Source organism: Giraffa tippelskirchi, chromosome 5, assembly GCF_054371585.1.
Source record: "Giraffa tippelskirchi isolate mGirTip1 chromosome 5, T2T-mGirTip1v1.2.pri, whole genome shotgun sequence".
Classification (NCBI taxonomy): domain Eukaryota; kingdom Metazoa; phylum Chordata; class Mammalia; order Artiodactyla; family Giraffidae; genus Giraffa; species Giraffa tippelskirchi.
The window spans coordinates 98,289,510-98,306,569 of NC_137279.1; the positions used below are offsets into that span (position 1 = coordinate 98,289,510).

Consider the following 17,060-nt stretch of genomic DNA (forward strand, 5'->3'; position numbering starts at 1 on the left):
GGTTATCGTTCAGTATATCAGGTGTTTTTTGTTTGTTTGTATCTGCACTATTTTTCTGTCTTGTTTTTGTCCCCCCCTCCTAGCTTCCTCCGTTTAATGTTATTCAGTCCTTTTGCCAGAGTTTGGCTGAGGAAATAAGTCACATCTGCTCCTAAGCAATCTGGAAAAAATTTTAATGTGGAAGCAGATTAAAGCTGGTAATTGAAATCAAATCCGTTATGGTCATATTAATGCTGGTATTTAGCTTTCCCTTCTTTTATGTTTTTATGGATTTCATTTTTCTAGTTCTTCTCAAAAGTTCCCATTTGGTTTCTATATAATATAGGAGGGACAATTTTAGCATGAGACAGATGCGTTTTTCTATAGCATATAAAATTCTTTGTTTTTAAACCGATGACATTCACTCTATGTGTATATGTGTGTGCGCGTACATGCATCCATGTGTATAAAAATAATCAGTCCCAAGAATGTAACCGTGCTCTTGCTTGCCAGCTCTACCTACTTCTGCTTCTGTCTTCCCTTGCACAAAGTTATTTCCAGTGCTGCCTTTGAACTGAAGCATAAGATTTATTGATGGGAATCAAGGTGTTTTAGACATGAAAAAAATCCATCTCATACTTGGCTTATTCTGTTATAAGCAAGGAGATTGAAGATCGTGAATAGGCTGTTTACTTAGCTTTGCCTCCAGTATCTCTCCCCCTCTTCCCTGCACACAAGAACGTACTCCAGACTCTTCTTCACATCCTTCTTCAGGGCGTATCCTGGATCTGAAGACTGGAACAGTGAAAAAGGAAGGTCAGCAGTCTTCCATGAGGATGTGTATGGGCTCAAGGAGATCATTTATTTGCCGTATGAGGTGAGTGTCAGGATGAGGATTGTGACTTGTAATAGTAAGAATTCAGAGCTGAGGGTTTGATTTCTGGTCAGAGGAGTTAAACTTTTAAATCTAAGCTCCAGGTAGATTAAATTTAACTCTCAAGACCCAATTTAGTCATAACACAAAATAAAGTGGTAAGCAAACTAGTATTTACTGAACTCTTCTTATGATAGGTGCTTTATGTGTCATCTTATTTTCCACAACTGCCCCATAGAGTAGAATTCAAGGTTACTATTTTGCTGATTTAAAAAAAAAAAGACACAAAGAAATTGACTTCCCATGTTTGACTCAGGATTTTATTTTAATCCATACTAGTTGGATGCCAGTATCTATATTTTTTTCCTGATGTATTCCAAGACAACGTCCATGTACTCAGGCTACTTCTGCCCCCCTCTCTTCCCTTTGGTAGAGATTTAAGACTTTCTGATTCCTTTCACTTAATATTTAACATTTATAAATTATATACTATACATTTTAGGATTCTGAAGAAATGGTTGTAGTTTTCATCACAGGTAGAGAAAACATCTCTTCATGTCACAGAATAAATTCAGGTTGTGTAATGGAAATTGACTGTTGAGAGGATGCTTATTAGAAGTGATAAATAGGATATTAAGAAAGGTTTCCTGGAGTTGTTACAAAATTTAATATTATGTGGCTTAGTGGTTTGGAGTAGCTTCTAGACCTAGACTACTGGATTTATCGCTTATCTTCTGACCTTAAATGGATTAAATGACTGCTTTGTGTTTTTATTTCTTCACCTAATATTGGGAGTTATATCAGCCTCATAAAGTTGTTATGAAGATTAGATGAATAAATATATGTAAAGATGCTTAGGATTTCTCTGGTAGTCCAGTGGTTAAGAATCAACCTGCCAGTGCAGGGGACACAGGTTCGATCCCTGGTCTGGGAAGATCCCACAGGCCTCAGAGTAACTAAGCTGTCGTGCCACAACTACTGCCTAGGACCCATGCTCTTCAACAAGAGAAGCCGCTGTAATGAAAAGCCCACTTGCTGCAGCTAGAGAAAAAGCCCACATGTAGCAATGAAGATCCAGCACACCAAAATAAATAAATTTTAGAAAGATGCTTAGAATAGTGCATGACACATCAAATTCTATGTACGTTTTATTTATTATTAAAAAAATGAGAGAAAGACAGTAGTGAGAATGGGAAGGAGTGTCCCAATATGTGGACATGGCTAATGCAATGACATATGGAAGAGCAAGGTAAATAATAACATGAGTGTGTGTGTGCTAAGTCGCTTTAGTCGTGTCTGACTCTTTGCGATCCTATGGACTGTAGCCCTCCAGGCTCCTCTCCTCCAGGGGTCTTCCCAACCCATGGATCGGACCAGCATCTCCTTAAGTCTCCTGCATTGGTAGGCAGGTTCCTTATTACTGGTGCCACCTGGGAAGTCCTAGGTAATAACAAAATACAGCAAATAGATTTTGTTGCAGCATAGTGCTGGAATCCACAAACTGCAACTCTCTTTGTTAAATAAAGCTTTATTGGAACATAGCCATGCCATTTATTGACATACTGTCTGGCTGCTTTCATACTCTTAATAGCAGAGTCAACTAGTTGTAACAAATGGCGTTCTTTTTTTTTTTTGGCTGAATAGTATTCCATTTTATGTATGTACCACATCTTGTTTACCCATTCATCTGTAGATGGACATTTAGGTTGCTTCCATGTCCTGGCTATTGTGAATAGTGCTGCTATGAACATAGTACATTTATCTTTTTTAATTACAGTTTTGCTGGATCATATGGTAATTCTGTTTTTAGTATTCTGAGGAACCTCCACACTGTTTTCCACAGTGGTTGCATCAACCAACTTGAATTCCTCCCATCAGTGTAGGAGGGTTCCCCTTTCTCCACATCCTCTCCAGCATTTATTTGTAGACTTTTTAATTATGGCCATTCTGACCAGTTTGAGGTGATACCTCATTATAGTTTTGATTTGCATTTCTCTATTAATTAGCAGTATTGAGCAACTTTTCACGTACCTGTTGGCCATCTGTATTTCTTCTTTGGAGAGGTGTCTCTAGATCTTCTGCCCATTTTTCGACTGGGTTTTTTGTTTTTTTCAAGTTGTATGAATGATAGTGCAACTTAATTGCTTCTAATCTCTCTGTTCATTGAAACAGGTGTGGCAATAGCTCTGTGGATTCAGTCTCCATGAATAGGCTGAGCTTTGTGAGAAACAGATGCAGGTGAGATCTTAAGCAGTGAAAAAAAAACAAAAACCCAAAGGGATGGTCAAGTACCTGTAGAGATCATAACATTTTCAACTATGTTACTATAGTACTTCCTTCAGCAGCCCTTACCCATATCCCTCACTTCTCAGTTACATTTTTATTTTTCCTGAACTTCTAAAGCTTCTTTTGCTCATCCTGGTTAAGGAAGTTACACTACCACTTTACCTACTTTCTTTCTGCTGCAGTACCTTTCAGTTGCTTTACTTTGGCAAAGGTAAAAAATATGGTTGTCGCTTTTGGGTGGGAAAGGTCCAAGTATAGTCATCCTATTTTTTAAACCCAATAGCCTAAAGTTAAAGGTACTAAGCCAGCATTGCTTTTTAAATGATACTGAGTAAGATTTTCTCCTCACACCTGTAATTTTTCTAGGAATGGACTTGGCTCTGCGAAGGATGGGGAACCTCATTTCGTGGTGGTCCACTGCACAGGCTATATCAAGGCCTGGCCCCCAGCAGGTAGGAAAGTTGAATAGTGATTTCTTTCTGGGTGCAGCTAGTTCCTCAGAGTCCAAGAAAGTTAGCTAACATTTATCATATACCTGTTGCATATGAAATGTGCTTTGGTATAAACTAAAAGAAAATAGGAAAGAAAAAGTGGACTCTTTCCCTTCCATTATGGATTTTCTGTTCCAGTTAGGGAGATGGATTTCTCAGACTTGAAAATGACTCAGTATTGGCTGTGTCTTTTACTGGAACTTAAGGTCAAAAGGGAATGTGAGAAAAGTGGTTGGGGTACAAGGATCAGCCTTTTAACGTGGCTTGTCAGAATTTCCAAATCTTAGCAACTTTATTACCTCTCTGCTGGATAGGTATGACTGGGAATTGGGGATTCTAGAGGGATAGCAGCTAAGAGAGGCAAAGTAGTGTATTTTGGTAAGAGGTTAAACTTTGAATTTGGAAGAACCTAGGTTTGTTTTTGATGTTATTTACTAGTGGTGTATCTTAGTTACTTGACTTAAGAAACCCTCAATTTTCTCATCTGTAATCTGGAGATAATATAACCCATAGAGAGTTATTATGAGGATTAGGTTTAATGTAAGAAAAGAACTTAGCCTAGTGCCTGGCATATGGTAGGCACCCCCAAAATGGTAGTTAAATGTAATTAAGATAAATTAATTTTAAGTTGTAATGATGTTTGAACTTTTTAGATTATATACTGTATAAATGATACATTTGCAATATATATGGTCTTTTATATGTCTATGTAGCTTTCAAAGAAATACTATTTTTCTTGGTAAAAATAAGATAAATATGCAAAAAGTAGTGGGAAAATGCAGCTGTCTTCCCTTTCCACATAAAACATTGAAGCTCTGGCTTCTCTCTTTTCCAAAGAAGGTAACCGTTGGTGTTTGGTTTAATTTCATTTTTGGTTGTTTGCTTAATTTGAAAGTCACAGGTTAGGCAAGGCATCTATTCTCTTTTATGATATGGTCACAGAGTGACCAAGTACAATGTCTTTGTATGTATTTGGTTTGGCCATCTTAATCTTTTAGAATACTTTGCGTAGGACCTGTGCTCTGTGATTTTTTATAGTTAATGTGAGTATAATATATGAATTAACATATATGAAAATACTTAAAACAGTACCTGATATATATGGTAAGTTCTTTTGGTTATTTACCTTTATTCTTATCTTTTAGCACTCTTTGTTGTTTTATACCTAGTCTCATCATATCTGTGTGTGTTTTAAATCTTTATGCATCTAATTTTTGAAGGCAGTTGTGTTTGAGATACATGTTAAACCTTCCAACTTCACCTTCTTGAAGGTGTCTCACTTCCAGATGATGACCCAGAAGCTGGTCAGGGGAGCAAGTTTTGCCTAGTGGCCATTGGCAGACTGCAGGCAAGTATGAATTTTCTGCATCGGTTAATATATCACCCCCTTTCAATGGGAGAAAATGTTCAGGATGTGTTCATGTTATTTTCTTCTTTTACTCTCTGAATACAAATGAAGCATTCTGAAAATCTCCAAATATTTGGAGGAATATGGCATTCACACTTAACATTGCTCTGTTGGATTTAGCAGAAATTGAAGACAGTGAAAGATCTTTTGGAGAGAGAAATCTTCCTCTTTCATACTTTTAGCTTTGCAGTGCTAAGTTTTCTATTTTCAACTAATTTATTTTGCTCCTATACAATATAAGAGAGTTCTTCTCATTTTTCATTTCATGACTGACAATAGGGAAGTGGAATTATTTTGATTCTTCTTACAAAAACAGATGTTTCTTGATTACTTGGGAGAATAATTTTCCAATATGAATAATGAATACAACTTAGCTAAATGAAAGTAAGTGGGTTTGGGGTTGAATGAATTTTTATCTTTCTTCACAAAGTTAGTGAAGAGTACATGTGTGGGAGTAGAGCTAGGCCTCATGCCCCATCTGTGATGATCGTTTTTTCCTTTCTGGATGAATTGTGACAGTTCAGAAAGTCCTAAAATTTGGAACCTGATGGCAGGTACATCTGTAAAGAATAGTGTCATTTTATCTCATTTTTATCTCTTTACTTTCAGGTAACTAGTTCTCCCAATTGTACAGACATGAGTAATGTTTGTCAACCAACAGAGTTCATCTCTCGACACAATATTGAGGGAATCTTCACTTTTGTGGATCATCGCTGTGTGGCTACTGTTGGCTACCAGCCACAGGTGAGGAGCTAGAGTTGTTACACCACTGATATTTAGGCCTCTGTTTTCCCTTGGATGTGCTGAGATTATTCATTCATGTAATTCCAGAGATAGTCAAAACATAGCAGCCCCAGCTCAGAAAAAGAGATGATCCTATTCTATTGATAGCTAAGTAAAAAAGAGAAGATCCTATTCTATTGATAGCTAAGTATAATCTCAACTTCTTACCAAGGTTAGCCTGTGAGCTAAAATATGACTTGTGAAACCATTTGGGAGCAGCAGGTATGAATATGTATTTCTTTTTTATTAATGATATTAATACAGATAATGGTGCACTTTAACTAGCTATAATGATATGGCCACTTTTAGATAATTCATATAATCAATCTAGGTACATAGTAACGCATTAAGTATGCAATTTTAGCACTAATTATTATATGATTTATTTAGATATCTCATTCTGCAGACCAGATATAACTATATCTAAATTGAGAAATAGGTCATTATATAAACTTCAAAATTCTAGCCACCAGGAGGGACTTCTGGCTGTGGCTGTGTAAAGAAGCTGGTGAAAAAGAGATCTTGAAAAAGAACAAAGTCATTTACACTTCCTAATGCAGCACCTGTGGTAAAACTGTTGTTACCAAGACAGTGTGGTGTTGATGTAGGGATAGTTATTAGATCAGTAGATCAGAATGGAGTCTATTCTCACATTTATGGTCAACTGATCAGCTAATTTTCAACAAAGATATCAAGATAATTCAAGGGGAAAAGAAGCTTTTCCAGTAGATGGGGATGGGACAATTGGATATTCATGTGCAAAACAGAATAAAGCAAAAAGAACTTAGACTCTTACCTCATAGCATACACAGAAATCAACTCCAAAATGTAAAGGTGTAAGAACCAAAGTTATAAAACTTCTGGAAGAAAATAGGAGAAAATCTTTGTGATCTTGAGTTAGGCAAAGTTTTTTTTTTTTTTGCTGCACCGTGCAGCCTGCTGGATTTTAGTGCTCCCCACCAAGGATTGAACCTGGGCCACGGCAGTGCAAACACTGGGTCCTACCCACCAGACTCTCAGGGAATTCCTTAGACAAAGATTTTTTTTATGACACTAAAAACGTTCAAAAATAAATTTGATAAGTTGGGTTTCATAAAAGTTAAAATTTGCCCTCCTAAAAGGACATCATTAAGAAAATGAAAAGACTAGCCACAAATTGGGAGAAAGTATTTATGAATCATATATCTGAAAAAAGATTTGTATCCAAAATATATGAAGAACTCTTACAACTCATTAAGATAACCAGCTGGTTGAAAAAGAGCACAAGATTTGAATAGACATTTCATCAAAGAAGAAATATGAATAGCACATAAAATGTTGCTCGTCATTAGGAAAATACACACTAAAACCACAATGAGATACCACTGTATCCCATTAGAATGAGTATAATAAAAAAATATTGGCAAGACCATGGAGAAACAGAACCTTCATACATTGTTGGTAGGTAAGTAAAATGGTAAACTACTTTGGAAAAACATTTTGGCAGTTTCTTAAAAAGTTAAACACACACTTACCCTACAGATTAGCAGGTCCACTCCTAAGTATTTACCCAAGAGAAAAAAAGCATGTGTTCACAGAAAGATTTATACACAGATGTTCATGGCTGTATTATTCATAATAGCCAAAAAGTGAAAACAGCCTAAATATACTTTAACTAATGAATGGATACACGCTGTGATATATCCATGTTAGAATACTTATAAGCAATAAAAAGGATATACTGTTGATATTTGGAATAACACAGATGAACTTCATTAAGATATTAGGTTAAATGAAAGAAGCCAGACCCAAAAGACTGCCTGTTCTATGATTCCATTTGTGCAGAGAAGCAAAACTAAAGAAGCAGAAAGCAGATCAGTGGATGGCACAGGGATTGACCTCAGACTGGCATAAAGGAAATTTTAGGAACAGTGCACATGTTCTAAAACTGAATTGGGAATAATGGTTGTATAACTATATAAATTTATTATAGATCATTAAATTAAAATTATAAAATTCACTTGGAATGAGTCAGCCTATCTAAATTATACGTCAAATCTGTAAAAAAATGCAGCTAAAATAAATGTACAATATCCTGAAACATAAAATTGCTCTAGAGGTCAGTTATTTAGCAGATTCCATTTATTTTTGTGGTTTTTTTCCCCCTCTAATCTATAATCCTAGGATAAAAGCAAGAGAAAGTAAATCCAGTTCCTCTCCTAATGGGCCAGGGAAGTTAGGTGATCATAAAAGTGTTGATCTTACTTTTCTTTTCCTCTTTTAGGAACTCTTAGGAAAGAATATTGTAGAATTCTGTCATCCTGAAGACCAGCAGCTTCTGAGAGACAGCTTCCAACAGGTAGCTTTTTTTCCAGGTTTGAATTGGAGTAATATTTTTGTCTAATATCTATTATTACATTCATCCAACAAATATTTATTGAGTATTGATTAATTGAGCACTACGGCAGGCCTTGCAGTTTTACACTCTTTATTACTTAGCTTGTATTTTTAAGAAACAGAAAGGATCATTACTTGGAAATTATGGATAATGGAATGTTCAAGGTGTTTTTGTTTGGCTTTGGCTACTCAGTGTCTTATATCAAAGCGGCCATCTTTAAAGTGTTTAAAATATTCTACACTTAACTGAACAGTGGGTAGTAGTTGAAAAATTCATTTCACAGTTCTTCTATAGATAAGTAAGAGTTAACTCTTAATTGTAAGTTAACTCTTAATTGTACTTTTTAGGCCCTAGATTCTAAAAACATCTGGTGAATTCTAATTTCAGGACAGACTTGGCTTTGTATGGTACTCTTATTTTATATTAGATGGGTTAATTTCCTTCTCTAAGCCTCACTAGTGTTTTTACTGGGTTTCCCTGGTAGCTCAGCTGGTAAAGAATCCACCTGCAGTGCAGGAGACCCCAGTTCGATTCCTGGGTCAGGAAGATCCCCTGGAGAAGGGATAAACTTGCCATTCCAGTATTCTTGGGCTTCCTTTGTGGTTCAGTTGTTAAAGAATCAACCTGCAATGCAGGAGACCTGGGTTTGATCCCTGGAAGAGGGCATGGCAACCCACGCTAGTATTCTTGCCTGGAGAATTCCCATAGACAGAGGTGCCTGGTGGGCTGCAGTCCATGAGGTCTCAAAGAGTTGGACACGACTAAGCACAGCACAGCATAAATTTTTACTGGTACAGTAGGCATATAAGATAAAGCATTTAAAACACATAGTCCAACTTCTAGAGGAAATCAGACAATGGCAGTAAAAAATCTGTCTCCTGATTTTTCAGCATCACTTGTTTTATCCATGCAGAAGGATCACATTGCATTATATGTGCAGTCTTAGAAAAGCTATTCTGAGTTCTGTTGAAACTGTTCAAAGCTAAGGACATGGACTTCTGGCAGTGTGAGAAGATATTGTACAGTATATTTTAAATCCATGAAATTCATAATTCTGACACTTTTGGCCACAGAGTACCTACCATTTTATCACTCGTAGAAAAATGTTTATTCCAAAGCAGTGGGTAATTCAGACACACTGTGATCTCAAGGTTTTTATTCTGACATCAGTTGCTGCTGTGATACTAGAGTACTAAGCAAAGGTACTTTTTACTGTGCAGACTAGTTGCTGCTTACTAGTTGCTGATTTCTAGATTTTGATATTTCTTAAGTCTAGATGGATTTATATTTCTTTTTGCGTCTCACTACATAAATTTAGTTACGATTTCTAGTGAAGCTTGTTTTCCTTGTTTTCTTCCCATTTGGGTTCTTGCTGTACTTTGTTTCACATTTGATTTTTTAAAGTTTTATTTATATATTTAAAATGTACCATTTTATTATTGTTAAGTGAAATATATCCCCTTTTCTGTTATAATTATTTCTCAGTCAAACTGTAATATCAGCAGTTACTGCTACTCTTCTGTCAACTTAAACACAAATGTTATCACTTAACTTTTGGTTAAAAAGCAATTTATAGTGTAGGTATTTTGAAGTACTGAACTTATACTCTGTTGTTGTAGATCCGTATAGCAATAATCAGGTTTCAAATCCAGTACTTGGTTTGTATACAAATGTAATATTCATTGTGTATATATTATTCAGTGAGTGCATGTAAGTGTTAAAGATTACTTAACAATTGTTCATATCACATTTTTTTAGATGTTAAGTAAATTTGTTCTTAAAAAAAGAAACACATAGCCTAGTGCTTAGCATATAGTAAATACAAAACAAATGTTAGCTTCTAATATTTTTATTATAAAGGAGAGGGATTCAAAAGATTATTTTCTATTCTATGAGATCAGAAATGAAAATAATAAAAAATTACTTTCTTTTAAAAAGCAAAATAAAACTAAAGCCATTTTAGTTTTATTTATAGAAACCTTCATGAGTGCTATGAAAACAGAAATTCTCAGGCGTAGTGGTAAAAACTGGGATTGAGGGGCAGCATGTAGGCTATGTTCAATGTCATTAAACTTTTAAATTTTTAGTAAATTTGCTAGATCAGTGTATCTTTAAGGGACTTTCCAAAGGAAGTGGGGAAACATAGTCTTTTCTCTCCTGGAAATAATCGTTATTCCTGTTTGACATTGGTGAAAGTGGTCAGATAGTTTGGGACTCAAAGAAGAAACATGATAAATATACCTCCTTATTATTTAGTTGCTTAATTATGTTTCACTCCCCACATTGTTTTGTTAGTAACATTGCAAGATATTGTTATTTCAAGGACAGTGACACAAGAATCCTAGGATTGTACATGTCTAAAGAAAATTTTTTGCGAGTTTCAACTGATAGCATGAAAACTTTTTCAGGTGGTGAAGTTAAAAGGCCAGGTGCTGTCTGTCATGTTCCGGTTTCGGTCTAAGAACCGAGAATGGCTCTGGATGAGAACCAGCTCTTTTACTTTCCAGAACCCTTACTCAGATGAAATTGAGTACATCATCTGTACCAACACCAATGTGAAGTATGTACCTTAAAGAACTTTTCCAGTGTTGGAATTTCTCATGGGCCAAGTCTGCTTGGCTACCACCTCTTCTACTTTTCTAGTAGTAAATACCATTAGTTCCGCATCTGCCAACTTCTTGGAATTTGGGGTAGTTCATCCAGGTAGAATAAAAAAATTTTTAATTTTTTGTTGAAATATAGTTGATTTACACTAGTAGAGTAAAATTTTAGCAAACAATAACTTAGAGACTAGATTCTGACATGTGAAGAGTTTGGTCAGTTGACCTTTGAACATGAGTTTAAACTGCAGTGGTCCACTTATACACAGAATTTTTTCAATAGTGAATAATACAGTGCTACATGAACCCCATATGGAAGGCTGACTATATAAGTTATACTCGGATTTTTGACTACTTAGAGAGTCAGTGCCCCTAACCCTCGAATTGTTCAAAGGTCAACTGTATTTCAATTTTGTTTCAGTCTTGTCTAGAAATAATTTTGTTTTATACATCAGTTTATTGCTCTAGTCTGGCAGATTTTTTTTTTTCTAGAACGGATGTCTGCAAACTTTCCTACAAGACCAGATAGTAAATATTTCAGCATTGTGGAACATACAGTCTCTATTGCAGCTCCTCAACTCTGCTCTTGTAGCACAAAAACAGTTCTAGACAAATGAATAAAGATGGCTGTGTTCCTGTAAACTTTTATTTACAGAAACGAGCAGTGGACTGGATTTGGCCTGTGGACCATAGTTTGCTTTAGAGCATAGCTATATTGACTCATTTATTAGTTTCTGTTTCTGTATTCTTTGATTTTTTTCTGTTTGAACTTTTTCTCAGCTTTGTAAGAGTTTTATTAAAATAGATTTCATATACCATACAATTTACTCATTTAAAGGGTATAATTTTTTTAGTATGTCACAGGGCTCTGTGGGTATTACCACACACAAAATAGCTATTATTACCCCCAAAGAAATACTGTACTAATTAACAGTATCTTCCCCAAGCCCTGTGTAACTTAATCTATTCTGTGTCTCTCTAAATTTGCCTGGTCTAGACATTTCTTATAAATGGAAACACATTTTTGTTTATCTGTTCATTGGTTGTTGGATATTGAGTTGTTTACATTTTTTTCGGATGCTAACAATGCTGCTGTGAACATTTGTGTACAACTTTTTGTGTGGATATGTTATTCTCTTGGGTATATACGTAGGTAGCTCAGCTGGTAAAGAATCTGCCTGCAATGCGGGAAACCCCGGTTTGATTCCTGGGTCAAGAAGATCCCCTGGAGAAGGAATATTCTACCCACTCCAGTATTCTTGGGCTTCCCTGGGGGTTCAGGTGGTAAAGAATCCACCTGCAGTGCGGGAGACCTGGGTTTGATCCCTAGGCTGGGAAGATCCCCTGGAGGAGGGCATGGCGACTCACTCCAGTATTCTTGCCTGGAGAATCCCCATGCACAGAGGAGCCTGGCGGCCTATAATCCATGGAATCGCAAAGAGTTGAACATGACTGAGCGACTAAGCACAGCCCAGAATTGCTGGGTCACATGGTAACCCTATGCTTAATCTTTTGAGAAACTCCCAAACTGTTTTCCAAAACTGCTATACCAGTTTGCATTCTCAGCAGCAGTGCTGTACTTTTCTCATCAGCAGTGTATGAGGAGTTCAGCCTCTCCACATTCTTGCTGTCTTTTTTTATTGTACCCATCCTAGTGGGCATCAATTGTCAAGGTACTTCTTTTCCATTTAATCTTTCTGTGTAGAATTGGCCTTGAACCCACTTGAAGATCTGATTAGAAATAATTATCAAGTGTGAATAATACCTGGTGACAACATTGAGTCTCTGTATGCTCTAATTCAACTTTTAGGGCTCATGAAGTTTAATTTTTTGTTAATTAATTTAGTATAACAGTGGATTCAGTTAGAAATTTTCATTAACTTAGGATTCAAGTCATTATAGTTTTTTGTTTTTTTTGCATCTTTATATTTCTGAACAACAGCTGTTTTGTGTTTCTCTTTTGCTTAAATTTTGAAATGTTTAAGTCTTTTTAAGAAGTTGTTTCTGGAAATAATGGCTTTTCCCATTTTTGCATACTACAGTTTTTCCTACTATAGTTAGTTTTAATTAATTCTTAATATTTTATTTTGTAATTAATATTCTTTGTAGAAAATTTGGTAAGTATTGAAAATAGTAAAGAGAAGGAAAAAAATCCTCACCATCAAGAAATAGTCTTTGTTAATGTTTCAGTGTGTACTTTCATCAGTTTTTTTACTTACTCTTTTTTTAAACACAATATGTGGATATGCAACATACACATACACACATCCACAACTACTGGGTATTGAATACCTGGAAGGAGTTAGAGCCCAAACAGGATGAACTCTTGGCTGTAGGACATAGTTTCTATTTGTATCATGTTGTTTGTAGTGCGAATTACTTGCTGAATCTGAGGTTACAGGTAGCATAGGGATTGGGCTTTAAAGGGGAATTTATCAGTGATTACCCCATGTACCGGTGAATCTGTAGTATCTTTTGTACAAATAGAGTCAGATACTTTTTTTTTTCTTTGTTGTCTCTACTTTTCATTTTCCCAGGAACTCTAGCCAGGAACCACGGCCTTCACTGTCCAACACGATCCAGAGGCCACAGCTAGGTCCCACAGCTAATTTATCCCTGGAGATGGGCTCAGGGCAGCTGGCACCCAGGTGAGAAATGGTAGAACAATTATTTATTGAGCAGTGACTAGCCTGGGGAGTGGCAGTCTACAGCCACACTTTTTTGTTTGTTTTAAGCCCTTTCCCCAGATCCTTTTTAAAATAACTTTTTTTTTCCTATTTCTCTTTTTACTTGCCTTTAACATGTAGGCAGCAGCAGCAGCAAACAGAATTGGATGTGGTCCCAGGAAGAGATGGACTAACCAGCTACAATCATTCCCAGGTTAGTATGTCGTCTTTAAAGGATGGTGAACATTTCTTTAAGAAGTGTCCCCTAGAGCCAGTTAAAGTGTATGTGTATCTTTATATGAATTTTCGGATTATTGAATTGTCATGTTAAACCTTCATGGTTATTTTTATCATTACATTCCACAGGTTTCTGTTCAGCCTGTGACAACCACAGGGCCAGAACACAGCAAGCCCCTCGAGAAGTCAGAGAGTCTGTTTGCCCAAGATAGAGATCCAAGATTTTCAGAAATCTACTCCAACATCAGTACGGGTATGTTTTTTCCTAATTCTCATTTTGATCACTTATTGATGGGCCTGCAGCTGCCCAGTCAGTAGTCTCCCAGCATATTTCCACTTAACCCTAATACCTCATGAATAAATAGGAACTTGCTGAACTAATATACTACAGCCCCTTGACTGGCCCTCCCCCAACTCCTTTTGGTCCACAGATCAGAGTAAAGGCATCTCCTCCAGCACTGTCCCTGCCACCCAACAGCTATTCTCCCAGGGCAACACATTCCCTCCTACCCCCCGGCCGGCAGAGAATTTCAGGTGAGCCCCATATGTGTGTGCTGCTTTACAGGGCAACTGAGGGATTCAGTTACTGAATCCAGGTTTTATTCTTCCCTAGCTTTCTCTGGTTATTTCAGACAAAGCAGTGGAACTTGTTGGCCTAAGATGAGACAAGCTTGCTTTTCTTCCTCCTTTTTCTTTGCACCTGTCCTGCTGCCATGTTCTAGGTTCCATCTCTGTATGTCCTGATCAGTGTGTGACTATCAGTCTTTTTCGTCTTTTCCAGATTCTGTTATCAAGTTTTCCTTACCCCCCAGGGAGTCGAGGGGATCTAGAGATAGCACTAGATTGTCCTGTGATTCCTAGATTCTGTGATAAATGCACCTTTTTCATCCTCACCTCACTATTTGTTCACTCCTAGAAACAGTGGTCTGGCCCCTCCTGTAACCATTGTCCAGCCATCAACTTCCGCAGGGCAGATGTTGACCCAGATTTCCCGCCACTCCAATCCTACCCAGGGAGCAGCCCCAGCTTGGACCCCTAGCACCCGCCCAGGCTTCTCTGCCCAGGTAAACTTTCTCATCTGTCTGTCCTTTGTATTTGTTGTTTGTTTGGTTAGGCTTTTTCCATATGTAAAATTATTATTGTCTGTCTTAAACGTCTTCTCTCAACCGCCCTGCCATCCTCTGTCTTCCAGTTTTTATCTTACTGGGAGCAGGAATTGTGTTGAAAAATCCTCATATAATATATACGTGTATATATATGTTAAGGCTAAAGCTAATATCCTTTTATATGTTGCTATATACTTATATTTGCATAAGTAATATTTTAAACAAAAAAGCCAAAATCAGAAATAAACTCTAGAATTATTATATATGGTATAACCTCATTGTATAAAAAAAATACATAGGAAAATGAAAACTGGAAGAAATTATCCAAAAATGTTAACCATGTGTCTTTGGTGGTAGGATTATGGATGATTATTTCCTTTTTATTTTCCTTCATTTTGAAGATATCCCATGGTGCATATGCATTACTATTATAGTGAAGAAAATGTTTAGTTACCAAAAAAAAGAGATATTAGGAACAAACAAATGTGGTACAGATTGAATAATAAAATGATGCAAAGTGTGTTTTTCTCTTTATATAATGCTATACTATTATTAATGCCTCTAGTTTTTGTATAGTTTTACAGTTTATAAAATGCTTTCATTTATGTCATTTTTGTTTAATTCTCAACTCTACTTTTACTAATCACATAGTTCTTTGCTTTTTACACTTTATCACAAGTGCCTAAAAATAGTGTCAAAGGAAACTGGGAGTTAATTGGAAGAAATGTGCAATAGGAAATAAGTAATGAGGTTGGCTCTGAAGAATCCAATGATTGACAGAGGGTTAACTCTCATAGGAATGGTTTGTGCAATAATGTTAATGTTCTGTTTGCTCTCTACCCCTTTCTTTCTTTTAGCAAGTGGCTACCCAGGCTACAGCTAAGACTCGTTCTTCCCAATTTGGTGTAGGCAGCTTTCAGACTCCATCTTCTTTCAGCCCTATGTCCCTTCCTGGTGCTTCCACTGCGTCACCTGGTGCAGCTGCCTATCCTAGTCTCACCAGTCGTGGATCCAACTTTGGTGAGTTCACACCAGAATCAGGGTAACAGAAAAATCACATCACAAAGGAGAAAGGATTTAGTGGTTAAAATAGTTTGCTTTTGTCCTGGCTGTACTGACCTAATTGTAGGGAAATGCATGGTGACAGTCCATTTGGAATTGAAAACCTACCCGCATGAAAAGGACTTTATTAGCATGTGTAACAAAAAGCATGTATAGTATTATAAATTTAATAATATGCACATTTAGTCTGAATGAGCAAAGGATTCTTTAGAAAGGACTCTAACTAGAGAAGAAAAATAAATTTGGGACTAGGGTTTGAAATAGAAAGGACAGAAGGGTTTGAAATAGAATAGAATAGGTAAAATTAATGACTTGCATGTGGTTATGTGCTAGTTTCTCCTCTCTAGTGGAGTTAGCAGATTGAAGTTGTTTATTTTTCCTTGCTCTATTTCTAGCTCCTGAGACTGGACAAACTGCAGGACAATTCCAGACACGGACAGCAGAGGGTGTGGGTGTCTGGCCACAGTGGCAGGGCCAGCAGTCGCATCATCGTTCAAGTTCTAATGAGCAACATGTTCAGCAACCATCAGCACAGCAACCTGGCCAGCCTGAGGTCTTCCAGGTGAGAGGGTCTAAAGACTTCAAAAAACCAGAAACTGGGAGAGAAGGAGTCAGGGAGGAGAGACAGAGAAGAAAGCATGCATGGATTGAGGTTAGTAAGTGGGAGAAGAGAAGAGTTGGGACACGTAAAAACAGATGTCATTAATTGAAAAGATTGACCTTAGTGTGCTGCACCAGACCATCATTAGTGATGTGAAGCACCATGCAAAGACATGAAAGAAAGTAATTTTGGTCCATTCATGGAGAGCCGTATACCCATTTAATGATAGTAGTTTAGATATAAAAATACGGAATACAGCTATAAGGGTCTATTTACATAAATCCTGAGGAGACTGCAGTAGTTAGTAATCTCAGGAGGGATAAAGGAGGAGCTTAGTTTAAAACACAGATTGGAAGAAGGCAAAACAAGATTTTGGTGGAAAACAGATAGGATAAGAGATACTCCATAAATATCCAGAAGTGATTTTATGAAATATGACAAGGAGATTTTTCTCCCATTAAGAATATTGAGGACTAGAAAAGAGGGAGAATGTGAAACTAGGGGGAAGGCAGAGAAAGAAGTAGGAAAATAGATTGATTGTCATCTAAAGAAGTTAGAGTTGCTGGGAGTAAAGAAGGCTAAGAAAACTC

The 17,060-nt window shown here is 36.7% G+C and overlaps 1 protein-coding gene across 11 annotated transcripts in view; it reads left to right on the plus strand.

Moving 5' to 3' along the window:
- ARNT (aryl hydrocarbon receptor nuclear translocator) overlaps positions 1–17,060 on the plus strand; it is a 68,785-nt gene that overhangs the window by 49,579 nt on the left and 2,146 nt on the right. For 6 of the 11 annotated variants that reach the window (XM_081487749.1, XM_081487752.1, XM_081487742.1 and 3 more), the window contains 14 exons: positions 754–856; positions 3,026–3,091; positions 3,506–3,591; positions 4,902–4,978; positions 5,648–5,782; positions 8,085–8,159; positions 10,607–10,758; positions 13,336–13,446; positions 13,606–13,678; positions 13,831–13,954; positions 14,133–14,235; positions 14,618–14,765; positions 15,665–15,827; positions 16,265–16,431. In XM_081487749.1, coding sequence (XP_081343875.1) covers positions 754–856; positions 3,026–3,091; positions 3,506–3,591; positions 4,902–4,978; positions 5,648–5,782; positions 8,085–8,159; positions 10,607–10,758; positions 13,336–13,446; positions 13,606–13,678; positions 13,831–13,954; positions 14,133–14,235; positions 14,618–14,765; positions 15,665–15,827; positions 16,265–16,431 — 1,583 coding nt within the window. Of the gene's footprint in view, positions 1–717; positions 857–3,025; positions 3,092–3,505; positions 3,592–4,901; positions 4,979–5,647; positions 5,783–8,084; positions 8,160–10,606; positions 10,759–13,335; positions 13,447–13,605; positions 13,679–13,830; positions 13,955–14,132; positions 14,236–14,617; positions 14,766–15,664; positions 15,828–16,264; positions 16,432–17,060 lie in introns of all 11 variants that reach the window. The other 5 variants (XM_081487743.1, XM_081487748.1, XM_081487751.1 and 2 more) reach the window with 3 other exon arrangements.